The following is a 26,698-nucleotide window of genomic DNA, read 5'->3' as shown; positions in this document are numbered from 1 at the left end:
TAATTTTACTCCTCACAAGTTCAACACCCCTGACATTGCCTGTGACCTACAGAGACCTGGGCCGTGCCCCTCTTCCCCTGGGATGGTGTCACCAAATAAATAACTTTATATCCATATGCAAATGATTGCTGTTTTCAAGCTGTTCCCCAGCGACCTCACACCCTGCTCAGACTGTGCAGGAATATGTTTCCCACATATGTCAGATGTTTTGTGACACATTTCACACGGATTTAAAATAGATCTCCTGGCCTATAAAAATGCCCAGGCACCCAAACCGAGCAGCCTGCACCTGCAGTGTTTGCAGAGTGCACTTTCAAAACTGTGTGAAATGGGTCCAAATGGATTGTATACTTCATCCAGCCTAAATATTGATGGTTTATAACTTTATAAAGTGGATCCACTCATGGGAGGGTATTACCTGGTTTATTTGATGGCTGAGTAACAAAGCGAAAGAATTTGTTACAGCTTTGCTTCCACAGTGCCAGCTCTGAATCCTCCCTGTGTTGGTCAAAACAGTGTTTGTCACATGTGTTTGTCACTTTATATTCCAGCCTGACTCCCTTGAAACTGCACTGGCTGTGCTTTTATGCAACAAAATCCGGCTCCAGGGTGTTTGAGATGTGCCACGCTGCTAAAAAATGGCTTTGCTGCAATCAGGGGCACTCCTGTCTCATAGGTAACGATGGCACTGATAAAGCTGAAGTTTCAGTGGGCTGAATTTCAGCATGGCAGTGCCAGCCAAATGCCCTGAGTCACAGCACGTTGGCATAGCCCCCACTGCAGCGTGGGGCACTATCTGAGCTGGCACAGTACCTAAGCCAGGTAGAGCAGGGGTCATTTGCATGCATTTGCATATGTGGCAACCCCTCCTGCAGTTGCTGTGCAGACAGGTGAAAGCTCTTTTTACACCATTCCAGAAAAAACTGTTTAGTGGAATCAATTATGGGAGCAGCTGACCCAGAATCTACAAACAAAAAAAAATCAGAAATTCTTAATAATTTCATACAATCCCAGAATCAATCCCAGTGGTTCAGATCATTGAGTCCAGCCACTAACTTAGCGCCACCACCACTTAAACCATGTCCTGCAGTTGCTGTGCAGACAGGTGAAAGCTCTTTTTACACCATTCCAGAAAAAACTGTTTAGTGGAATCTATTATGGGAGCAGCTGACCCAGAATCCACAAAAAAAAAAAGTCAGAAATTCTTAATAATTTCATACAATCCCAGTGGTACAGATCATTGAGTCCAGCCACTAACCCAGCAGCACCACCACTCAAACCATGTCCCCAGGGGCCACATCCAAAGATTTTTGAACACTTCCAGCGATGGTGATTCCACCACTGCCCTGGGCAGCCCGTTCCAATGCTTTACAACCTTTTCTGTGAGGAAATTTTCCCAATAGCCAACCTAAACCTCCCCTGGGCAAACTTGAGGCTGGTTTTTGCCCTGTCCTTGCTCCCTGGGAGCAGAGCCCAATCCCTACATGGCTGCACCCTCCTGTCAGGGAGCTGTGGAGAACCAAAGGTCCCTCCTGAACCTCATTTTCTCCAGGCTGAGGTTTGGAATTCTAAAGTCTCTGCAAACACAGCTCCAGGAGCTCTGATTTTGTCTCACAAAGTGCTCTGAGTGCAGAGGGCATCACACAGCACCAGGCTGGGGATCCAATGCCCTCACCAGTGGCTCTCAAAGCCACCAGGCTGAATTCCTGGGGTTGGAAATAGCAGAAACAGCAGTGCCAAGAGGAAAAGGCTCCACACAAGATGAGAAGAGCTCAGGATGCTCAGAAGCAGGGCAAGCATGAGTATGCAGCCACTGGAGTGCCACCTTACAGTCCTAGGAAACTCCCAGCACTGGGAGGGCCTTGGGAGAGGTCCTGCCTCAGTGTATCTGTAGAATCATGGAATGGTTTGGGTTGGAAGGGACTTTAAAGCCCATCCAGTGCCACCCCTGCCATGGGCAGGGACACTTTCCATTATTCCAGGTTTCTCCAAACCCCGCCCAACCTGGATTTGGATGCTTCCAGGGTTGGGGCAGCCACAGCCACAGCCAATCCCTACTCACTTTTAGGGCTCTTCAACCCAGAGCACAGCTCAGAACAGGGTTAGACTTTGGTCTGGTTAGACTTTGGTGCTGGTCAGACTTCTCTACTGAGCTCCTTCTGTCATCTACTATTTTTCAAGCTATTTTTTCCCCCTCATCTGGTATCTTTCAGTAGCCTGAAGGTTACCCTGCCGAGGGTGACAGCCCCAGTCTCTCTCAGCATGCAGATGGGCACCTTTCAAAGACTTTGGCAGCCCTGTGCAGAGCAGACACGGATTTCAGCAGTGAATCTCCCTCCCTCCCTGCCATTGTCCCATGATTGTGTTTGCTCCAGTGGCCACATGAGGTGCCTGGGCCCATCCTCGTGCCAGCAGTTTGTATTCAGCCTGGGACAAATCCAGCTGGTGAAATTCCCCCCCATGGCAGGTCTGGCCAGCTCTGGCAGCACCAGGCTGTTACATCACTTGGCCAAAGCTGACCCCTGTGTGCAGAGCACCAGGGGAAGGCTGTCAGGATCTTTAGCTTGTCAGAGTGACTCCGAGAAGAGTTGGAAAGTCTCTTTTCCCAGCCTGGTGCTCGAAGAAGGAGTCAGGGCTCTTCATTTCTCGGTCTCAAGATTGTTTATTGTATCTTATCTGTAAAATTTTTTCTCCTGTCCTGCCGAGATCCGCTCAGCAAGACAGTCCAGGCACTCTGCCTGCCCCCGGGGCAGGGTTATGTCTTTATACTAAAAACTACATGTACAATGTTTACAATTACTTCCCAATCCCTATCACCTATGTTAGACAGTGAGCTTCTACTCTGAACCAATCTAAAAGTGCCAACATCACAGTAGAAGATGGAGGCCAAGAAGAAGAAGGAGAAAGGCCGGACACACCCAGTTCCCTCCATCTTGCCCCCTGAACCTCCATTCTAAAAACCCCAAAAATCTACTTTTCCATCCCATGATAACTTCACTATCATTCTACTTAAACTTTTGTGGCTTGCTGGTCTTCATATAGGGTTGGTAACTTGCTCCATGGGTCATAATCAAACCCACAGGTGTTTTGGGCTCTGTGCCAGGGTCTCTGAGCCCCCTGGCAGGGTCTTGGCAGTCCAGGACAGCCAGAGGGATGTTCTGGGTTCCCACAGAAGGCGGCCTCACCTCAATAGCCAGCAGGCAAGGATTGATGGGTGTCACTTCAGCAGCCCATTATAATGCCAAGCTCACCTTTGGTGTTAATGAGGCCCCTTCATTAAGAGCCTGGAGCAGAGGGGTCAGGGGCTGAATAGTGACAGGCTCCTTTCTCCCCCAGCAAGCTGGTGCTGCTCATTCAGAACTGGGTCACGTTGGTGGGGCAGTTCCAGGACGCTTGTGCTGCCCATGTTGCATCTGCAAGGGACATGACGTGTTTGGGACTATTCATCTGGCTCTTTTCACCAGCACTAAATACCCAGAAAGAATAAAATAAATTCTCATTGTGTTCCCACTTACTAAGAAAATTTTCCCTCTTCCTTCTGGTTCGGGGGGTTATTGTACATTTAAATCTTTCTGCATTTTTCAGTAGCTATAGCATGCTATAATTTAGATTTTCCTCAGGCACAAAAGAACTTAGTTAAGCTAAACTGTATTACAGTGTGGGTTGGGTTTTTTTACAAAGTCCTTCATTAATAAGGAACTAAAGAATTTCCAAGCTGACTGTAATTTTTCCCAGATGCAGCTAGTAGTTGCTAGGAGTATCTTTTTGGCAATCAGAGTTTTTGGTTATTAACAATCTGGGCTTTTGCTACACTCCACCAGTGTTAAATATGTTCTGTGAACGCTGCAGTGTGGAGTGTGAACTGCAGAAGGGGAAGGCAGACACCAGGCAAAAGAAAATCATTTTTCAGAAGAATAAACACTGCTGGGGTTCACAGCTGATTGAAACAGGATTCCCTGCAGGGATCCCAGTGCTGATTAACAAACCAGGAGCCAGCGTGGCTGCAGCCCTCACTCACAGCTTCTCCCTGTCACCCTGAGGTGACCCTGTGCCAGACACAGACCAGAGCAGCGCCCAGGTCCCCCCAAGAGGAACCAAATCCTCCCTCAGCTTCAGGTTCAGGACATTTCCAGAGGCAGCACACAAGGAGGTGATGTTGTGGTTGGCAAAGCCTTGGTCCACACCAGGAGAAAGATCTCTGCCCCTTCTTACTTAGATATCACCAGTTCTGGGTTTCAGCTGCAGATTTGCTCATCCTGGGAACACCACAGAGCACTTGGCTTTGCAGAGTGGGTGAAGGCCACTGAAATAATTTTGCAGCTGTCAGAGAAGGCAATAAAGTCACTGACATCCAGAACCTGAGGACCTTTCCACTGAAGCATATTGCACAAAGTGGAAGAGTGAATTTTCTCAGAGAAACCCTGCTCAGATGCAAGGTTTGTGTCCTAATCTTTAAATCCTTTAGAGCTATTACAAGATGATAATTTTCCTGCACTGCCTGATTCTTTCCGTGCTGGAATCAGCCTTGCTTGTTCCCTGGCTGGTGTCCAAGCCACTCAGAGCCCAGTCTGACCACAGAAGTTGTGGTCTTCAGTGCAAGAGTGGAAGCAGGGAAGGCTGCAACTAAATTAGTAATGAGAAAATAATAATGAATGATGAAAAACAGTGAAACAAACTTGTTTCTCCAGAGACAGGAAGGGCAAGCCACAAGCACAGACATATGAAACCATGACAAGGACTTGCAGTCAATGTACAGTTGATGTACAGCCCACCTCACAGTGATGCTAAGTCTACAGGAAAGAACTTTTGCTGGAAAATGAGCAATTCAGGCATCTTGGGCTGCTTGAGGATGGTCTGGAGGGGCTGCTGGGGAGGGTGGGGGCTGAGTGTGAGGGGGTCAGTGTGTTCCTGCAGAGAAAGAGAGCCAGGGGAGGGAAGAGGTGCCTCGAGGGGCAGTTTTGTTTTCAGCTGCCTGCTGCTCAGAAGATCCCAAGAACAGGGTGAGCTCTGCCAGTCTGGTGGCTGTGGGGACACCTGAGCATGGGCTGCTCTGTCAGGACTTCACCCACCAGGACTCACCTGATCTCAGTGCCCCAGCTGCTGCCTCCTTTGCTCACCCTCCCCAGGAACAGCCATGTTCAAGCATCCAAGTGTGCACAGGCAGGAGAAAGAACGTGTTGTCCTTTCCCAGGGCTGGAACCTGGGAAAACACCCCCGAAATCTTTCCCATCCCTGGCCAAGGCAGGGATAAGTGCAGTGCAAAGTCTTTTTTGCACTTTATTTTCCATCATCCCCAACTCTCATGGGACAGAACCAGCCCTTGGCATGGTCCCCTACCATGGGCCAAGCCAGATTAAACACACACCTTTCAGTCTGAGACAAGGATCTTTGAGGCAAGACTCTGGAAAGAAAAATAAAATAAAATAAAATAAAATAAACCCCAAACAAAAATGAAGGAGAGCTGTCGTGTCTCATTTGCATATTTGAATATGCAAATGAGTGCTGTTTCTTATCCATTGGCACTGGCCCTACTGTAGATGGCAGCAGCACAGCGGATCTCTGCCAGCATCCAGTGCCACAAAGAAAAACGCTAATTGGATTTGCAGACGCTTATTGCAAAGCCCAGAAGTTGCTGGAATAGGTATAAAGAACCAGGAGCTCAGCCCACGGCTGCCTCGGGTGCGAAGGCACTCGGCTGACAGCTCGTTAGCTTGAGATCTCCCTGCAAAATTAGGAGTTTGGAGAAACCTGGATGGCTGCTGGCTCTGGCATCCCCAAAACTCCCAAAGAGCCTGGCAAATTTTCTACCCTTGGCTGTGATTTTCTTTTTTTTTTCCCTTTTGAGGGGAGCTTGAAAAGAAAATCGGGGTGGGTTTGATCAGTGGTTGTGCTGGAAACAGTTCAGGCTGGGAACTGCTAGCAGAGCAAAAGCTGGTTCTAGGAATTTCTCTCCTTGAGTGTTTTTGCAGTTGAATGTAAAGAGCCACCCCAGCACATTTTAAATTAATCCGTTCACGCCACTTCATCAAATATCCTGAGCTGGAAGGGATCCACAGGGATCAGCAAAGTCCAGCTCCAACTGCTTGTCCCAACTGCAGAGAGTGCTTGGAGCAGCAGGTGGTGCTCACCCCAAATGGGACACCCCAAATTGTTCACTAAAAATGTGGTTTAATGCTCAATTATTGGGCTGCCAGAGAAGCTGAGGCGCCTGGCTCTGGGTTTCCTATCTTGGAAGTGCCCAAGTTCTTGTTCAGATCCTGCTCCTGAAGGCTGGAGGAGTGACCCAGCTTGTCGAATCTCCAAACCAGAAGTGGGATGGAAGCTGTGTCCTGCACTGGGAGAGCACAAAAACAACCATTAACACCAGGCTGGGCAAAAATAAAAGCATGGGAAAATTGCCATTGAGGGAAATTAAAACAAAAAGCAAATTCTAACAATGTTTCAGAGGAAGAAACGGGGAATTTTTCAAGGAAAAGCTGAGGGTCTGGTGTGTCTGAACAACATCTCTTGCACAAGGTGGAAATTCAGCAGAACAAGAGCAAACTTGGGAAAGACGAAGACATTCCCAGGAAATATTCAGCCCTGGGAGCACGTAACCACCAAGGACTGTGATGAGGCTGTGAGTGAATAGCCAAGATGGGGAGGTAGAAAATAAAAAGATTTAGACCCGAGAGTCACGTGCATGGGAATAATGTCCACAATTAAAGATATCAATGAGAACTCCCAGAGAAAGAAGCCCTTTCTCAGTGGAGAAGAAAAGGGACTGTCCAAGGAGATGTCTCTTGGGACTGCATCAGACAGAAACATGGAAAATTAAAACCAGAGCACTTAAAGGAACCCAAATCAGGCTCTTTTTTGTTGTTGTTGTTGTTAACTGAAGCGATGAAGCGTTTTGCTTGGCTAATATCCTCTATCAGGTTGATGAGGTAAAGTGGCTCTTTAGAACGATTTGGGAACCGATTAATCCTTGCCTGTGGCGATCAGGCAGCGGCACACAGAGTTATTGGCTTAACATGGGGGGGTTTTCTGCTGCCTCGCAGAGATCCACAAACTATTTCAAACAGGAGAGTAGCACGGGGAAAAAATCTGAGCGAGTTTGCTCGGAAACAGTCACCAATTGCATTTGTAAAGATTTCGCTGAGTTGTTTCAGGGCTGGTAAAATTGAGAGCTGTAAGTTGTCACTTAAAATTCTAAAAAAAAAAAAAAAAAAAGGATAAAACTCTCCCCGGGAGGGAGAAAGAGGGGGGAGAGGGGGAAGGAAGGCGGGAAGGGGAAGGGAACTGCAGGGGAATGAGGGACAAAGGGGAGAAGTGAGGGAAGTGAAGGGGAAATGGGAACTGAGAGGAAATGTGGGAGGCTGAGGGGAAGAATGAGGGGAAAATGAGGGGGAAAAGGAGAGAAACTGAGGGGAAAATGAGGGGGAAAAGGAGAGAAACTGAGGGGAAAATGATGGGAAAAATGATAGAAAAGAAAGAAACTGAGGGGAGAATGAGGGGGGAAAAGAGAGAAACTGAGGGGAAAATGAGCAAGAGTGAGGGGGAAAAAGAAAGAAACTGGGGAGAAAATGAGGGGGAAAAAAGAGAGAAACCGAGGGGAAAAGGAGCAAGAGTGAGGGGAAACAGGAGAGAAACTGAGGGGAAAATGAGGGAGAGTGAAGGGGGAAAAGGAGAGAAACTGAGGGGAAAATGGAGACAAACTGAGGGGGAAATGATCGAGAGTGAGGGGGAAAAGGAGAGAAAATGAGGGGAAAATGAGGGACAGTGAGGAGAAAAAGGAGAGAAACTGAGGGGAACGTGAGGGAGAGTGAGAGGAAAAAGGAGAGAAAGTGAGGGGAAAATGAGGAAGATGAGGGGGGAAAAAAGGAGAGAAACTGAGGGGAAAATGAGGGACAGTGAAAAGAGAAAACTGAGGGGCAAAATGAAGGGGACTGAGGGGGAAAAATGAGGGGAATGAGGGTGACTGAGAGGAAAATGGAAGCCGAGAGGAAATGTGTGAGACTGAGGGGAGAAATGAGGAAGACTGAGGGGGAAAATCTAGGAGACTGAGGGGAAATAATGAAGAAGACCAAAGGGAAAAGGAGATAAATGGAGGGAAATGAGAGAGACTTGGGGAGAAATGTGTGAGACAAGGGGAAAATGGAAGCTTAAGAGGAAATGTGGGAGATTGAGGGGGGAAAGAAAATGAGGGGGAAAATGAGAAAAACTGAGGGGAAAATTGAGAGAGAGTGGGGGGAAAGGAGAGAAGATGAAAGAAAATGAGATTGAGAGAGAAAATGAGAGAAAACATGGGATACTGCAGGGAAAATAGAAACTGAGGGGGACATGAGAGAGACTGAGGAGAAAAGGAGAGATAATGATGGAGGAATGAGAAAAACTGAAAGAAAATGAGGGAGACCAAGTGAAAAAGAGTGAAAGAGGGAAAGGAGCAAAACAGAAAGAAAAAGGAGGAACACAAAGGGTAAAATGGAAACTGAGAGAAAATGTGGGAATTGATGGGAAAAATGAGGGAGACTGAGAGGAAAAGGAAATAAATGGAAAGAAAATGAGACAGAGTGTGGGCAACTGAAACGAGAGAGAGCAAAGGAAAAACGAGGGAGAACAAGGGAGAATAAAGGAGTGAGGGAAAACGGGGGAGAACAAGAGCCAGTGAGAGAAACTGAGGGGAAACGAGAGATAGGCAAGAGGAAAAGGGGAGCACTGAGCGAAAATAAAAGACAACGAGGGGAAAAATGAGACGGGGAGACGTGAGGGAGACAAGGAGAGAAAAAAGGCGCAGAAAGGAGCGAGGCTGCGGAGAACAAGGCGAGCCCTGCCCGGCCATCCTGGGCTATCGGGACCTGCGGCTTCCCACGTTTCCCCTTGTTCCCACCTCATTCGTGTCGGGAATTAACACACCGCCGGGGGAAACGTGGACCGAGGGCGGGATGGGAGGAGAAGGGGCGGGATGGCGCGGCCGGGAGCGCACCGCGAGGCCCACACGCCTGCTCCCTGTGTTGGTTGTGCATTAAGAGGAACACCGCGGGGAACAGAAGCGGGGACAGCACCGGGACGGCAGCCGGAGAGCAGCGGCCGCCACATCGCCCCACACGGGGCTGGGGGGGGCGGCCGGACCCCGCTCCCGCCCCCCGCCTGACCCACAGCGCCGGCCCCGCCCACGTGCCCGCCCACTCCGCAGCCCGCCCGCCGCTCATTGGTGAATACGCCTGTCCATCACGGGGAGGAGGGCGGGGCCGCGCCCCGCGGCGTGCGGCGCGCGGGCATTGGCGGCGCGCGGGGGCCGCTGTGGCGCTGAGGCGGTTTCCGGTTCCGCGGGGCGGGCGCGGGGCTGGCGCTGCCTGTGAGTGACACACAATGAGGCGGGCGGCGGGGCCGTGAGGGGCCGCGACCGAGCAGGCGGCGGCCGAGGCGGTGGGGAGGGGGGTGGGGGGGACGGACAGAGCGGCTTCGCTCGTGGACTGAGCGGGGGAACAGATTCTCTCTCCCCCCCCGCCCCGCCGACCGGGCAGCAAAACCGCCGCGGCGGCGGGAGCGAGCGAGCGGGGCCCGCGGCGCTGCTGTGCCCAGCCATGGACAATCAGGTGAGGGGAGCGGCCGCGCCGCGCTGCCGGAGGGGTGGGGCGGTGCCGCCCCCCCTCAGAAAGGGGGGCACGTAGGGGAGGGACCCCCGGCAATGGGCCCTGAATGGGGGGGGCGCTCCTGTCCTCGGGAAGGGGGGGCTGGGTGGCATCGCCCCCCTTTGGGGGGGTATATCTGCTCCTCACACCCGCTTTGGGGGGCACACCTCCTCCCAGCCCCTCATATTGGGGGGTACATGTCCTCCACACACCCTTTAAGGTGCACCTCCTCCACCCCCTCCTCCCCATTCTCTTTGGGGGGGCACACCTCCTGCCCAATTGCTTTTGGGGGGTACATCTCCTCATCAGTCCCATTTGGGGGGCACACCTCCTCCTACCCACACCCTGCTGCGGGGGCACATCTCCTCTCCAATCCCATTTGGGCGGCACACGTCCTCCTCACACCCCTTTGTGGGGGCACACCTCCTCCCTATAACCCCCATTTAGGGGGCACGTCTCCTTTCCACACCCTTTTGGGGGATGCAGATCCCCTCAATCCATTTTGGGGGGGCACATCTCCTTCCCACCCCCCATTTGAGGAGGGTGCACACCTTCTCCCCACTCCCCTTTTGGGGGACACGTCTCCTTAATCCCATTTGGGGGGCACACCTCTTCCTTCCCGCACCTTTTGCGCAGGCACACCTCCTCCCCAATCCCATTTTGGGGGGTTGCACACCTCCTCCCCACGCCCCATTTGGGGGACACACCTCCTCCACACCCCCCCCCATTTGGAGGGGTACATCATCTCCCCAGTCCCATTTGGGGGAGCACATCACACCCTTCATTTGGTGGATACTCCTTCCCACCCAGCATTTGGGGGTCACACCCCCTCCCCAATCTCATTTGGGGGACACACCTCCTCCCCACGCCCCATTTGGGGGACACACCTCCTCCACACCCCCCATTTTGGGGGGTACATCATCTCCCCAGTCCCGTTTGGAGGGGCACATCATCTCCCCAGTCCCATTTGGGGGAGCACATCACACCCTTCATTTGGTGGATACTCCTCCTTCCCACCCCACATTTGGGGGTCCTAATCCCATTGAGGGGGGGACACCTCCCCACACCCTTCTGGGGGGGTTTCAGCCCTCTCCCCTCCGTGGGCGGCCGCTGCAGCCTCGCCCGCGGCGGGGGGTGCGAGCAGCATTTCCCGCAAATTCCTGCCTGGGATTATTGCCGGGAGCCGCGCCGGGAAGGGTTAATGCCACCGGGAAGGGTTAATGCCACCCGGAGAGTCCCTGCGGGCCAGGGGGGGGTTCCAGGATGCGTGCGGGAAGTTTACCTGAGGTGATGGGGATGGGGAGCCTTTTGTGTGCGGGGAGCGGGTAACAGGTACCTCCCGGGCTGAGGTTCGGAACCAGCCCCGCTATCCCGGATAATCACCCGCAGGAGCGGGAATGGGAGCTGCTGATGGCTTTCAGGCAATTAGCACATCAAACAAAAACCAGAGCAGCCTTCAGAATGTTTATTGAGAAGTTGAAAGCAGGCTCCTTTGTATTATTACAAATTGTTTGAATAGGATCCTGATTTCCCTTTGTTGAGAGACACGCTTGGAAAAAAAAAAAAGGAAAAAAACCCTCCATTTTCAGCGGAGCAACTTTGGATGCTGGTTATGTTGGGAGATCTTATTTTCAAATGTGTTTCAACTTCTGGCTTAATTCACAGCGATTGTTAATTGGAGCAGGGTGTGAGGAGTGCAGCAAGTACAACTTTCACTCTCAGTTAAACAGTTCTCTTTTATGTTTAATTTCGGTCTCTTCCACACAGCCCCATCTGGTTCTCAGCTCCAATTTCTCAGCCGTTTCAACTCGGAAAGGCAGATTTTGTAGCCTGACAGTCATTTGCACTTCTCAGGAGAGGGGTAGTAACTGGCAACAGTAGCCGGATTTAAAGGGTAATTACGGAATCGATAACGTGAGGCTGCGGCACAGACTGGCTCAGGGGATGTGAGCACTGTGGGAAGCATCCCAGATAAAGCAGGCCTGCAGGCACGCTCCGATGTGAGCCGAGGATTTCGGCAGGCTGGCTCCACAATGCTTTTGCAGCGTTGGAGGGATTGCTGTGCTCGGAGAGAAGTGCACCTTGCCTTTTTTCTCAGCCCTTAATGCGACATGAAAGAGCAGCCGGCCCTAGGCTTGGTTCTTAGCGCAGGAGCGAGGTGGAGCTGCTGTAGATAAGCCTTAAGAACAGGAAAAAATGGCCTGCCAAGAGAACTTGCAGAGGAAGGTACCCCAAAGAAATGCTGTAGCAATAATGGTGAAGGAATTAATGAGATGAGTTTGTCCCCGAGCCTTAGGATTGATGTGTTGGGTGGCTGGAGGTATTTTGCTGTAAAGATTTAAACTGCCTGAAAGAGTGTGTTAAGGCTTATGGTTGAAATTAGAACTGGACTGCAATTTGGGAGGTCAGGCTTTGATGCCTGGTGCTCTGCAGACCTCCTGTGAGAGCTTTTTACAAAGACAAGAAGGCTGAGATGGAGTCACTTGTGCTTTTCCAGCGAGTATTCACCATGCACGCTCTGGGAAAAAATCTCAGGTTGGAGATGCAAAGTGAGCATTAATTGTGATCACACTCCTTGCTGCAGTTTTTCAGGGAGAAAATAAGGGTGATACTTTCCCTAAACATTAGTCTGGAGCTTAGGAAGCTTTCTCTTTCCCTGCTCATTGTCTAACATGCCCTTGGTTTGGCTCCAGGTCAACATGTAATATAGGTAATGACAAATAATGCTGCCTCTCCCAATGGTAATTGGGACTTGCTAGGAAGAGCAAGACACTTATTTTCAAGCCTGAAGTGAAGAATGGGGTAGAGACTAAAACCAGACTCTTTTTCTATGAGCCTCCTGGTGCTGAAGGTGGATTTTGGTAGATTTTGGTAGATTTAGTTGGAACTACTGCTGCTGCTCTGGTTTGTGTAACAAATCTGCACAAAAGTTGGGTACCTTGAATGTTATTCTCTGTCTACAAATGTGGCTCTAAGATTTCCTTGATTTATCTTGTGTCTGAATCCCATTTGCCTTTTCTCTGTTACATCTGTTTAATTCATTTCCTTTCTCCTGGCTGTGAAGTCTGCAATACTATGTGGATTTTCACCATTAATTTCATTTGGTTTTTAAGGCACTTAATGGGATTTTTGTGCTTTGAGCCTGATGTGGAATACGCCTTCTCTGTTACTCAGTGGTCAGAGTAGGATTCAGGAGTGCAAATTAGAATTAGGTCAGTTTAGTGTTGGACATTGTGCAGCCAGATATGTTAACTTGGTATTTGAAAGTGAGATAATAAAATATATTTAGAACCATACAGGAAACATAATTTTCTTCTGCTGAGTGATATATTCTAGAGAATATCATAAACCACCAATTCATGATCTGATTTTTCCTGTTTCAAGATGAGTTTTCTGTCAGTGCTGTGAATTCTGTAAGCTGTGAACATCAAGTTCTGTCTCTGACACTTTCTAGAAATAAAGATTCCTCAATTAGGACTTTGCTGACAATTTCACTGATAAGTGAGGCAGAGAAACCAATCCCTCTTTTAGAGCTGCTTTCTCTGCAATGTTAATATTAGGAAGAAAATAGGTATGTAATGGTGCTGGGAGTTATTTTTGTGGCAGCTTTGCCGTCCATAACAGCGGTTTGCAGCCTGAGGCCGATCCCCACATGGGGGCTGCTGTGTTCCCTGGGGGATGCGGTGCCTTCAGCGCGGTTTTGTGTTCTCTGCTGATGGTTTTGTGTTCTCTGCTGATGGTTTTGTGTTCTCTGCTGACGCTCCTGCCTCTGTCCCCACGCAGTGCACGGTGCAGGTGAAGCTGGAGCTGGGGCACCGGGCCCAGCTGCGCAAGAAGCCGACCACGGAAGGCTTCACCCATGACTGGATGGTGTTCGTGCGGGGCCCGGAGCAGTGCGACATCCAGCACTTCGTGGAGCGCGTCGTCTTCCGGCTGCACGAGAGCTTCCCAAAACCCAAGCGAGGTCAGAGGGGCTGGGTGTGCTTTATCTCTGTGAAAGAGGTTGTGTTGAACTGTCACATTTCTGTGAAATATCTCCTTAAAAAGGAGAGAAATATCCTTTGCGTGCACTCCAGCTTGAACCTTTCCCCACTGTGTTTGAGGAAGGTCAGGGAGAATGGGACCTTTCTGCTGCTGAAAGGGCAGGAGGTGAGCTGCTTTCTCCTCTTATTTAAGCATTAGTATGTGCAGGTTCTCAAGACACAAGTGACAGCAGAAGATAATTCGTGTTATACAGTGGGAAAGATGGGTTTGATTTGTTAGAATTCCCCAGCAAAGACTGGAATCACATGAGAGATGCTCTGGGCTCAGATGTATCCTGGGTATGGAGAGTTTTGCAGATTCTTGCAATTTCTAGTCTCAGATGCCAGTTCAGGTACCCTTAACCCAGCAGAAATCAATGCTGCCATGGGGTGATGGTGTCTTTGCTGTACATTGCTCCTGCAAGCCCAGTGCAGTCATTGTGGTTGGGTTGGAGTGTTATTTTCTGACTGTAGCAAAGTGAACCTTATTCTTGGCATGGGGCAGCAGGAGCTCATGAGGTTGAGGTGGAGGAGCAGGAATTGCCCTTCTCAGGGGCAGTGCAGTTACTTCTGTGTAGGATTGTGTAACTGAAGCTGCAGCACTAGTGCTTTAAGAAATACAAGCTGCCCCTGAGAATTGTTGTAATGTGCATTTTTGACAATACTGCTTCAGGAGCAGGACATTCAGGGTGCCTTAGGACAGCCTGTGACATTGGGGATTTGTGGCAGTCCACAGTGGAAAGGGGCTGAGAGGTGCTCAGCATTCACAAGGGTGTGACTCTGCTCTGTGTTGATAAAATCTCCTTCAAACTGATCTGTTAAAACTGATGTGTGACAAGCAGGTGCAGGACTGAGCTGAAAGCTGATTTATAAAATAAAAATACAACCTGTGGGTTACAGTTCTTGTCCTCTAGTGTGATTAATTTATTACAAATAACTGTGTTGGGATAGTACATTGCATCCTGGCATGCTTTGGGTTGGAAGGACCCTTAAAGTCCATCCAGTGCCACCCCTGCCATGGCAGGGACACCTTCCATTGTCCCAGCCTGGCCTTGGGCACTGCCAGGGATCCAGGGGCAGCCCCAGCTGCTCTGGGCACCCTGTGCCAGGGCCTGCCCACCCTCCCAGGGAACAATTCCTGCCCAAGATCCCATCCATCCCTGGTAATATAAAGCCAAGGCCTTTGCTCAATCAGTTGCTGTATCATCTCCCTTTCCAGGGGTATTTTTTCCCAGTCCCTGAGTTTTCTACACTTCCTTGGGCTTGCTCCTAATGCCAGTGTGCCTTTGACCAAGGCGTGTCTGGGTTGTACCTCAGTGTTGTGGCAAATGCCTCTCCTAGTCCTGAGTGTATTTGAAAGGTTTTTTCAGATGGTGCCCTCTTGGAGCAGATCCTGGTGCTGAAGGTGGGCTCGTGCTGCTGGCAGATTGCTCTTGGAGCCTTTGGAATTTGTCAGAATAGAGTGGCAGAGGAACAAAGGCTGCTTGGCAGATAGGCTTAAGATTCCTGCTGCCATATTGGCACTGCTCTTTGGTTTGGGATTTTTCCCTCTAAATAACAGGGTTCTTATATGAAATTCAAGTTAAAGCAAGTCTAGAGGTTTTTGTTATTTTTAGGGATGCCTTTTTTTCTCAGTTGCATTTGGAGTGCTGCTTTCCAGCACCTTAATGATGGTAGAAGTGCTTAGAGCTGGGAGGGGATAATACAGCTACATTAAAGGAAAATAATTTGTGTGCTTTTAGGTTTGATGTACTGTTTCCTAATCATATTAATTACTTGGAATTCTTAAGAGAAACTCTAAAGATTTGCAGTGAATTCCTCTAATTACCTAATTGACTTTATTTACATATATTGTAGTGCATAAATTATATGCGAGTGCATCCGGTTCCTGAGAGGGAGAATATCTGTGTGGGTCTCATGTTTCTCCTGGCAGCTGCTGTGTGCTGCTACTTCATGGCCAAAGAAATGATCCTGGAATCCTTCAAATTGGATATCCTGGAATAGAAAGCAGGAAGGATTCAGGAGCATGAACCCACACCAGATAGCGGGACAGGGGGAACTGAGGCAGGGACATGCAGATTAATTTCTGAAAAGCAATTAACTTTTCTAATTGCTGTTTCTGCACTAAGCAGCTCTGACCTTAACAGCAAACTGGTTCACCTTCCTCCTCGTGTTTCCTTGTGTGTGGAATAAATAGCAGTGCTCACCTGCCCTTCAGGTTTGTTCACCTGGAGCGTGCCTGTTACCCAACTTTGAGCATTGAGGAGTGCAGGGGAGTGTTTCAAGGAAAAAATAATCACCTGCTTGTGTGTGGCAGTGTTTTGATTCAGAAATATGGGCATCAAAGTAAAGTTTACCTTTCTGTGCTGTTCCACCTTTTGGGTCTTGGCCTTTCCTTGCCAGGCACTTGGAACTGGCAGTTTGCATTGTTGTGGGCCTGCCCAGAAATGTAATTGTATCTGGGTGCACAGGAGGGGAAGGATCTCGCTGAGACTCGGGCCTGCAGTGTTTTATGTTTCCGTTCCATGGGAGGAGCCAAGAACGGATTTCATGTTCTTAACTAAGCCTGTGGCCACCATCTTATTCTATGTGGGTTTTTTCACAAAGGTTGGTGTTTTAACTGTGCCCTGAGTCGTCAGAGGCCCAGCTCTCCTCTTGCAGCTCCTTTTTGCCTCAAAAGTTGTGCTGAATGCCAAGCTCACATTTATTTGTTCTCTTTCAGTGTGCAAGGAGCCCCCCTACAAGGTGGAGGAGTCTGGCTACGCTGGCTTCATTATGCCCATTGAAGTGCACTTCAAAAACAAGGTAGAATCTGATTTCTGGTCTTCTAATTGTTTTGAGCTGTGCCAGAGCCTGAAACTGCCTGACAGAAAGACTCTAAATTATGTGACTGTTTTATGTGTGTGTTTTTTATTAGTCTAATAAATAGAATTTAACTGGGAGTTGGAAGCTCCTGCCAGACTTCAAAAGAAAGCTTTTGGCAGAAATGGAATTGGATAGAAAGGTGATACCAGGACAGTGGATGGTCCTGGAGATTCTGAGCAGAGATTGTGCCACTTGTAGCTTCTTTACCATGGAGGATATTAAAGCAATTTAAAATATTTTATGTACATATGGAAGTAAATAAACATAAGACACTGATGCTATAAATATTTGTAAACACCGTGTTGATTCTCAATATATTAAAAAATCTGCTTTTGAATTTGCAAGCTTATTAAATTTAACTGTATAGGTATGAAATCTGCAGGGGCCCAAGACAAACATTTGCATGTGTAGCACAAGTATTTAGAGCTGTCTTAAAGATATCCTTGTTCTTACTCAGTGCTCTTCCAGAAAGAAAACACTAAATATTTTAAGTCTTAAGATGCATTGCCAGCAAGTATATGAAAGTTAAAATTTGGATTTATTGCTTGCTTTAAGTCTGCCACAGAGGTCACATGCTGTAGGTTATGAAAACAGGGAATTGGGCACTTGTGTTCATATTACCTCAGTTTCAGTTAAATTGTTTTGTTAAACATGAATAATGGATGTTTCTGGGTTTGATTACTGCTTAAATCATAAAATAAAAACTAATGTTTTGCTTATGATCCCTAAGAGGGAACTGAGGTAAACTAAACCAAAAATGTTGAGCCACATCCCTGTAATCTGTGCTCTCCCACCCCCTCAGTTCTCTGAGCACCAGCCCTTACCCCAGGTGTGTTGACAGCAGACCACATGGAACAGCCTCGTTCTATTTAGCTTCCCATCCTCCTTTCCCTGTCCCTCCCACAAACATCTGTCTGCTCTTCCCTTCTGTCCCCACTCCAGCCCAGGATGCTCTCCTGGCAGTGTCACTCTGTGAATAATCAGCATTTTGGGCTGGGTTCTTCGCCTACCACATTGCTCTGACCCCACTTTATGGGTTGGAGGAATAAGCCAGATAATTGGACTGAGCCACAGAAGACAGAGTGCCCTCCTAAACCTGGGAGTGTTTTGCCCACAAGTTGTTTTTTGGATGGGTAGGATAAGACAAAAGGCTGGGAAGAAGAATGGTAGGCAGGGGCTGGGGGTGAATGTTGTTGATAAAAGCAGCTTTTTTGGCAAACACTGCAAACTATGACTTGAGTGCAACAAAAACACCTCAAAAGCTTGAAGTAGTTTTACTTCTGGTGGCTTTTCTGAGGTTTTAGATGGGAAGCAGAAAATTCTCCATCTGCACTAAATGTTGGCTTAAGTCAGGTTGAAGATCCTTTACACTCTTGACCAAAAAATGTGAACTTCTCCAGGCTGATTCCTTAAAAGTGGATCCTCTAATGCCTGGGAGGGGTGAACTGTGTTTTAGTTCTATCCTTTCCTTTTATTTTCCCTTCCTTTCTTCACCCAGCCATTCCCCACTCTTCCCTTTTCCCTGCATCTCTCCAATTGTTTCTTTCACAAATCCTCTGAGCTCCCTCATTTCTGTGTCTTTTCAGAGGTGCTCACATTTGCTGTGACTGCCATCTGCATTCCTGTGTTTTCTTTTTCCCTCTGTCCCTCATATTCCTGTGTTCCTCCTGGAGTATGGAGCTGGCAGCTTTTCTGACTAGAACTTGCTTTCACACCCACTGGGGTCATCACTCTTCATTGTTTCTCCACACACGTGACTGCAGAGTTGTTCCCCAGCACTGAGCAGAGAGGTGGCTTTTATAAATAAGGGAAATAGGTGGGCTCTGTTCTCCCTGGAAACAATGGAAGGAGCTGTTAATTTAGAAGAAGGCTCTTTGTTTCTGACATTTTGGTCTTCAGAAACATGACAAATAAATAGGAGAACAGGTTGAGTTGCAGACTTGTTTTCAAATCTACAGATCTTCAAAACACTCATTTTTGCCCTGTTTTTTTAGCTGCATGTTTTCTGGAGAAGTTCTTTTCCATTTTTAAGCTGATTAACAAATTGCTAATTAAGGCGTTTCAGGCAGCACCTCTCATTATTTAATTGGGCCAAGGGGTGATTGAGGGAAAAGGTGGAAAAAGGTTCCATCTTCCAGCACATCATTGGAACAAAGATGTATTTTCAAATTCAGCCATGAACTAACTTAGCATTGCAGGGAGCTCAGGAGCTGCTGCTGAGGGGGTGAGCAGGGACAGGACCTCGGGAACAGCTGGAGCTGGGCCAGGCCTTGGCATGGAGCTCGGGGCAAGGTTCTTCCCCCCGAGGCTGCTGGGCACTGCCCAGGCTCCCCAGGGAATGGTGCCAAGGCTGCCAGAGCTCCCGGAGTGTTTGGACAGCACTCCCAGGGGTGCTCAGGGTGGGGTTGTTGGGGTGGCTGTGCAGGGACAGGGCTGGGCTGATCATCCCTGAGGATCCTTTCCAGCTCAGGATATTCAGTTGGGCTCCTCTGTCCACCTCTGCCCAGTGATGATGCCATCTGGGAATTCTAAGAGCTCTGATCATTTTCTGTAAGTGGAGTTGAAGGAAATGTAAGAGGTAAATATTTCTACAAAGACAGGAATGCAAAGACTGGGATATAGTAAAAATTAAAAAGATAGGGAAAGGGGAGGAGGAATGGCAAAGGTTTAGGATACAGTCTGTGTTCTCCTGAATTAAAGAAGATGGTGTTGAAGCACCAAATAAAGTCTTCATTACTTCAAGACCTTGTTCTCACTTTGGTCTCTGTAACCTGTTGACACTGGTGGGGATCAGCTGGTGTGAGTGCAGCAGATATTGTGAATTGATTACAGCATTTGGGACTCACCCTTGAGTAATTCTCTTCAAGTAGATGGTATGGATTGTTCTGGGATTGGGGTGGAAAGGCTCTTTGGAGGTGACTGGGCAGGGGAGCTGGGTGGGTTTTGAGGCCATATGTTCCTCACAATCTGACACATTTTTGTTGATGTGTGTCTTCAGCTGAAACCAGACTTGCAGAGGCTTTGGGATTTCTTTATTGATGCATGTTTAGCTTTGTGAAGGTGAGAAGAGAAAGGATTTAAAGAGGGAGTGAGCCAGTCTGTGGAGATTGATCTTTGCCGTGGTTGGCTGAAATGGGTTTTTTTCCACAATTTAAGCTCCTTTCTTAGCCATTTCCTTTCCCTGTTCTGATTTGTTACTAGGATGACAAATGCTGGCTGTCAGAGCCCGTGTGCTCTTTGCTTTGGCTAAAGAAATACCAACCTGTGCTCTGGGAAGGAACAGCTTTACTAAGAACTGTTTTAATTAACTTCATCAGGGATTTTTTAACCAGCTTGGCATAAAATTGCCCATTGACTCTTTGTGTTGGAGGACTCCCTTTTTGTTATCATTGTGTGTGTTTGGAGCAGCAGATTTGGTGCCTTTTGTCGGGTGGGGAAGTGTCAGCAGAGTGTGAAAAAGGTGTAAGAGCCTGTTCTTACCCTCTGTGAACATTGCTGGCCTGTGTTTGTCCTTCTGCTGCAATCCAGCTCCTCCATGAGCAGTGCTTTCTCAGCTCTGGTATTTGAATTGCAGAATATAAATTGTGAATACTGCAGCGAGCCTGGGCAGCTGGGGGCTCTGAGCAGCCACAGCACTCGTGGTCTCCTTTAACACTGGCAGAGCCTTTGCTGCTGTAACTGATCCTGAAAAACAAATGGCAGGGGCTCAGCAGGTTGATTGATAAAGCTTTTGGAAGTCGGGTTGGCTAATGACAGCAGATCATTTGGACTGGAAATGTTAGTGTGCTATTTTTGTTTTGAAATCCTTTGTGTTCCTGTAACGAGGGCTGCTGTGAGTGGCTTCTGGTGCTCAAATCGATACAAACCCGGTACAACAAATGCGTTGCTGTTTTTCTCCTGCTCTTCCCCTTCCCTCTCCCCCTCAATTTCAACAGTCTGGAGGCTTTTTTTTTCATTGTTGTCTCCAAATAAATCTCTTCTAGTGGTACACGTTGTAATCTGGAGGCTGTAATACAGGTCTGGCTTTGGTATTCATTCCCTGTGACATTTTTTGCATCCTAATCAAATTAGATCAATCCTCCCCACAAAGCTAAAGGTCTAGTAGATTTTCATGTTATTCTGATATAAGGCAGATGATATTAATGCAACATGGATAAGATGTTGTATTAAAGTCTCTTTAAAGATGCTACCTCCTAATCTTAGTGCTAGAGATAAAAGCCTTCCAGGATTTACATAATGGATACATGGAACTTGGGCTTTTCCTATTAGTGAGAAGGAGATAAGCAAAGAAAGCAGAGAAATTCGTTTGATTTTTCCAGTGAGGTTCAAAAGAAAAATAAGCATATTTTACCCCTTCTGCAACCTTTGTAGAGGTGATGTAGAAAACAAATAGAGAGAAATATTGGAAAAGGGGAGAATTATTTGTGTATCAGAGTAGGAACTCAGTGGAGACATTGTAGGTGGGCTGCACATATGGCAGGGGAGGTGAAACAGGATCAGCTACAACTGGTGTCAGGATTGTGCCATCAGGAGGGGATTGGCCTGGGAAATACTCCTGGGGAAAGCTGGGCAAGTGTTGGCCAGGGAACTACTCCTAAGGAAGGTTAAGAGCCTGTGTTTGCATGAGACATTTGATTTTACTGAAATTGCCATTTTGGGCAGGATGTGCCCAGGTTTGAGGAGAGGATGAGGTGCTTTAGCCTGTTGGAGTTTACTCAGTGTTGGTGAAAGTTGGGGAAGGAGAAGTGAAACTTGTCCTTTTGTCTGCCCTTTGAGGGAAATGTTGTAGGTCTGTCACCATCTTCCTTCCCAAACCTGCAGCAATTCCTTTTGTCCTGCTGCTGTTGTCCAGGGAATCTTTGCTTTTACCTTTTTCTGTCAGAAATTAGGATGGATTATCAATCTACCCATTCTTTTATCTGAGCAGGGTCAAACCCCGGCCATTCAGTGTGGCACATCCATAGGCACCTCCAGATGCTGAAAATACATTTATATTTATAATTTATAATTATAATTTATATTTATATTTGTGGTGTATGGCAAGGCTGTGTTTGCAAAGACAGAAGCTTTATCAGCCATGCCAGCTTCATATCATGTATTTGTAAGAGTTAGTAGATTATTAAGTGCTTGTCTTGGAGTAGTGAGCAGATAAAGTGATGTATTTACACTAATCTATATTATTTATACTCAAATAATTATTGTACTCATTATATACATATATATAAAATAAAATATATATTAGGAAAATCTGATTTTCAAGCCAAGTAATAAACATCTGATGGAGGAAAGTCCTAAATGCTTAACCCTGGAGAATTCCCCAAAAGATAAGATTGATTCATGGGTTCCTGAGTGGAACATAAGGCTGATTATTTCAAAATCTGAATATTGGGCTATTCCCTTTCCAATGCCCTGTCTGGAAGCTGCTCCAGGACCAGTCAGACAGGTTGGACCAGCCTGGGAAGGGGTTTCATTTCTCCAGACGTTCCGGATAAATGCCTCTGTCAGGCTGGATCTATGGCAAAAGGGAAGTGGTGTTAGATGTTATAGTTATTGAATAACCATGAGCCTGCTTCCTTGGTGTGCTAGATTTTTGTAGATAATTTTGTTTTATGGCTTTCTAAAAGTGATTTATGAGCTTTATGCGCACGCTACCAGTGAAATTCTTTTGATTTGTGTTAAGTGGCAAAGGGCACACCCTGCCTTAAAAACAAGACAAGGAAATTTTAACAAAAGACTTTAAAAAATTCCTTCTCTTACAAAAAGTGCCAAAAGAACTTTAACCCATTACTTCAGAACTCAAAGGAAAAATAAAGCAGCTTCAGAGCTCATAACAGCTCAGTGGCAGGCGGTGCAGACAGGAAGCAGTAAAAATAAAACCTAATGTACCCAGCTCAGGAGATTGGAGGTGGAATAGGGGGATTCACTGGATGAAGGGAAGTTTACAGCAGCTGCAAATAAAAGCCCTGGCTTTGTGCTGCTCACTTGGAGTTTACTTCTCTGGCATCCTGGGATTTAAGGGGCAGATGCAAAGTGAGGTTCTGAGGTGCCTTGCTGAGACATCCCTGCACCAGCTTAACCATTTCATGGCCAAATGAGCCACTGAATTTCAATCTGAACAATTCACATCTATCAGTTAGAAGTGGACATGATCCACCTTTTTAAAAGCTTTCCTTGGATGTAGGGCCCTTTAGAAAAGCTTATGGTTTTGGGAGCAGCAAAGTCTCTTCCCTTGTCAGTTTTTCTGTTTGTTTGACATCTGAAAATCAGAAGGTGAAATTCTCTAAGAGCAAAGCTTGGCTTGTTTGTGTAGCTGCTGCTGAAGCAGGAGCACATGAAGGGCGTGTAGGATTGTCTGAACAAAGTTTGTAGGGTGAGAAAGAACCTACTGTGAGTTGCAGCAGGATGTGTGGATCCCAACATGTTATTGAGAAAGGCTTTGATGTGTGGCACTGTGGACTCAGCCTTTTTATTTAAAGTTAGAGGATGGGTAGGTCTGGGTCAATTGAGAGAGATTTTCTTTGGGTTTCTCCCCCCCTTCTTCCCCTTGATGGTTGTTTGGGGGGAAGAACCTTTTAGGGAGGACCGGATGGATTAAGCTTTGGAGTGGCCTGAGCTGTAATCATTAGCTGGGCAGTGAGGGCAGTAAAGGAAAGAATGTTTATTTGCAGCTTTTTGCTTTGAGAGTTTTGTGGTGGTTCTTTTAGGAGTGTTGTAATCTCAGCTATTCACTGGGGGGGTGGGGGGCTCCTTATGGCCTGGGGGATACAAAGGAGATTTTAATGATCAGGGCACTCTGCTGGGGCTCATTCCCAGGGCAGTTGTGATCTCTGAGCTGGAGGACTATCACATTAAAAAACTGCCTTAATTCTACAAAAATTCAACAGGCACATGATAAATATTTTGGTGCTTGTGAAAAAAGCAGCAAAAAATGGGATACCCAAGGTGAGAGGGAAAGGGATCTGCTGCCTCTCTCCTGCTTGGAAAGTAAATGGGCAAATGACAAAGCAGAGCTGGTAATGGGATGGCAAAACATCTCCTGACCAAAGCCTGCGATTGCTGATAGAGCCAAGATTATTTACTCTGTTGTAAACCAGGGAAAGCATTTTAGAAGCCATTATTAGGCCACATTTGGATTTCTATTCATCCTTCATTTCAGTTTATTAGGCTTTGAGGGACCCTGTGCAGCTGCTGTTTGAACTGCAGCAAGCGCACACGCAGAGCTCGCTAATGATTCAGTTAATGAGAACAGGCATGGAAAACAGGCAAATGACAGGGCAGTGTATTTTGTAAGGATTTTTCTTTTTCCTCCCATGTATCTGTTTTAGTAAACTCCTTTCAGGAGTGTGTGGATTCCTCAGGACTTTCCCAAAAGAGGGTCTGAATACCTGGTGTTGGCAGCATGTTAATCTGAGACTCTCAGCTGTGTCTATTGATGCTTGCCCCTGTTTGAGGGTGAGGATCCAAAATCTCAACTCCTAGATGAGCTCAGGGTACTGATTTTGATATAAACCGGGTGTAGCTACCACCCTTTGCATTGTTAGAGGTGTAGTTTGTCCAAGGAATGGCCTCTGCAGCAAACAGCAGGAACTGGGGTGGTCTGAAGCTGTTTCAACCTATTTTCAGCAAACCTAATGGCTGAGGCTGGGAGCCTGCAGTGCCTGTTCCCATCCAACAATGCCACTGCACCAGGAAATGGAGCTGCTGGAAGGGAATTCTGGAAAAGACTGCTGTGCAGCTGCTCGGTGCTGCACAGGGAATGAGGCACGTGGGATGCATTGATGGAAATGTGCAGGGCACTGCCGGCCTCGCTGGGCTTCCCAGCAGAGCCTCTCCTGCACATTGAATTTCCAGCTTGGAAAACAAACTGCAAGAAACACCAGGCAGTTCCCTGTCCTAATTTGTAATACACAAGAAGAGTATTTCTAATTTTGGGGGAAGAGAGGGATTTCTTCCATTCTGTGCTGCAAACGCAGCAGGTGGAACGGAGGCAGTGAGGCGCAGATGATCCCCCCAGCACTCATACAAACTCTGGATTGCTTGGGTGAAAGTGCCCTTGGAAAGTTCAAAAGCCTGGGATATCTTCCCATTCAGCCCCTGCAATATGCATATTGAAAAGGATTTTACAAACCAAGCCATCCTTTTCCCATTGCCTTTCATCTTTTCTCGGTGCCTGCAGAGATCCTGGGAGTTCAGAAGTTGTTCCTTCTCTCAAAAAGGATTATGCTTTTCTTAATATTGATACTTAGAGTTGCTTCCCAAAGGAGATAGGATCTGAATTTTGGTGAAAACAGTAGTGCATAAAGCTTGTGAATCTGCTTTTCTGGGGAGACTTGAACAGCTTTAAACAGACAATTTTCAGTCAAAATCTGTGTCCATGCATTGCTTTTGCAGTGAGAAGCCTCATGCCTGACTTCCTGATGAACAATGTTAACCTCAAGAACAAATAGTTTAATTTCCAGCTCTCTGATCTCATGGTGAAAAACTCCATGAATGCAACACTTGGTGGTTTATTTGGGATTTTCAGGAGTGACTGTTCGCATCCCCAGGCTTAGTGTGCTTGCCAAGCTTCTTCCAGTTTCCCAAAGCCTTTCTTGTTTTTAGGAGGAGCCCAAAAAGGTTTGTTTCACATATGACCTGTTCCTAAATCTGGAGGGGAACCCACCTGTGAACCACCTTCGTTGTGAGAAACTGACTTTCAACAACCCCACCAAGGAATTCAGGCGCAAACTCATCAGGGCTGGAGGGGTAAGTGCCCAATTTGGGATCCTGAAAGGAGTGGGCTTGTTTTGCTCTGAGGTTTCTTTAAGGCCAGCAGGCTTCAAGCAGTTTTCTACATTCATTTAAAAGGTGACCCAGCCAGTTTTGACTCGTGGTTATAGGGCTGCAGCACTTGCAGCAGAACAAATCCTTTGTTGGTGTGTGATTGGTGATATTTCTTTTGTCAATTTAAATATGAGCATTAATATTAAAGCAGAAAACCCCTCTGGAAAGTGGGATCTGCTGTGGATATTGCCTGGTGCCAGGAGCTGGGTCAATACAGAAAAGCTCAAGGAAAGAGAGAGGCTTTCAAACCATTCCTTATTATTATTTTTTTAACTTAATAGTGCTTCTTGGTCAATAAATGACCTCTAAACCTGGCATCAGCTACTTGTGGCTTAGATAATAAAAAAATTAATGAAAAATTGGACAATATAGAGTGAAAACAGGTTGGGGTGGGGAGGGAAGTAGATATTCTCTAGAAAGCCCAGTAGAGTATGGATTGCTACAGTAACTGAACCTTTCCATCTGGGAAGGTAATGAGTAGTGATAGACTAAAGGATGATCCTTGAATAACTGCAGGATCTGGGCAAATCAGTCCAAACCACAAAGGGCAGGAAGTTTTTAATGAGCCAGGAGATGTCAAGGCCAGGTTGGACAGGACTTGGAGCAACCTGGGGTAGGGGAAGTGTCCCTGCCTGTGGCAGGGGTGGAATAAGATGAGCTTTAAGGCTCTTTCCAATCCTCATCACTCCATGATTCCTGTTCCACTGTGTGCCAGTGCTTTCCTGTATTGGGCAGAGAGAGGAAGGCGCTCATTTCAGCCCTAGGATGGCTGGAAATCATCTGCTCTCTAGGATTTTCACAGTATGGTATTTTAGTCCTTGTGTACTGAGATGTTTCAGCTGTTAATCACTTTTGATGCCCTTTCTCTGGTGGCAATTTTCCACAGAATTATCCTGACGATATAGGGAAGGTAAGAAAGGAATTGTTCCATGGAGCTCAGAGCTTGGTGTTAAGATTTTGTGAAGGGAGAGACCCAAGCCCTGTTTTTTTTTCCTTTTTTCCTCTGAAACAGTGAATTCAGCTTTTCCTAAACCAAGGAAATCTTGCTCATTCCTTCCAGATTTATCTCCCTAGCCTTTTTCAGGGGAAGAGCATTTGCAGCAGAACACACAGTTCTTGTCCAGAGCTTTATTGCCTGCCTGTGCTCAGAATATTGGCATTCCCTTTGGGAAAGACACTCGATATTGCATTGCTGCCTTTCAGTTTTGTGGGTTTAATATTCTGTATTTGAGGAGTTGCCTTGAAACTGAGCATTCCATAGACAATATCTTTTTATGGCCTTTAAGCAGGCGAGGAAAAAAACATTGAAAAGATGAATAATAGTGTGTTAATTGAGCAAGTGGCTTAACATAATCATGTGTTAATAGTTAATAG

At 47.2% G+C, this 26,698-nt stretch overlaps 1 protein-coding gene across 2 annotated transcripts in view; it reads left to right on the top strand.

Annotated features, from left to right (window-relative positions):
* The first annotated feature begins 9,370 nt into the window (after positions 1 to 9,370).
* Positions 9,371 to 26,698, top strand: part of MLLT1 (MLLT1 super elongation complex subunit) — a 32,204-nt gene continuing 14,876 nt past the window's right edge. For both annotated transcript variants that reach the window (XM_030966670.1, XM_030966669.1), the window contains exons 1-4: positions 9,371 to 9,578; positions 13,398 to 13,578; positions 16,359 to 16,441; positions 25,103 to 25,246. In XM_030966670.1, the coding sequence (XP_030822530.1) occupies positions 9,567 to 9,578; positions 13,398 to 13,578; positions 16,359 to 16,441; positions 25,103 to 25,246 (420 nt within the window). In that variant the 5' untranslated portion in view covers positions 9,371 to 9,566. The remainder of the gene's footprint in view (positions 9,579 to 13,397; positions 13,579 to 16,358; positions 16,442 to 25,102; positions 25,247 to 26,698) is intronic.

The sequence above is a fragment of the Camarhynchus parvulus genome, chromosome 28 (genome assembly GCF_901933205.1).
Source record: "Camarhynchus parvulus chromosome 28, STF_HiC, whole genome shotgun sequence".
Classification (NCBI taxonomy): Eukaryota; Metazoa; Chordata; class Aves; order Passeriformes; family Thraupidae; genus Camarhynchus; species Camarhynchus parvulus.
This window is presented reverse-complemented; position numbering and strand designations above follow the sequence as displayed.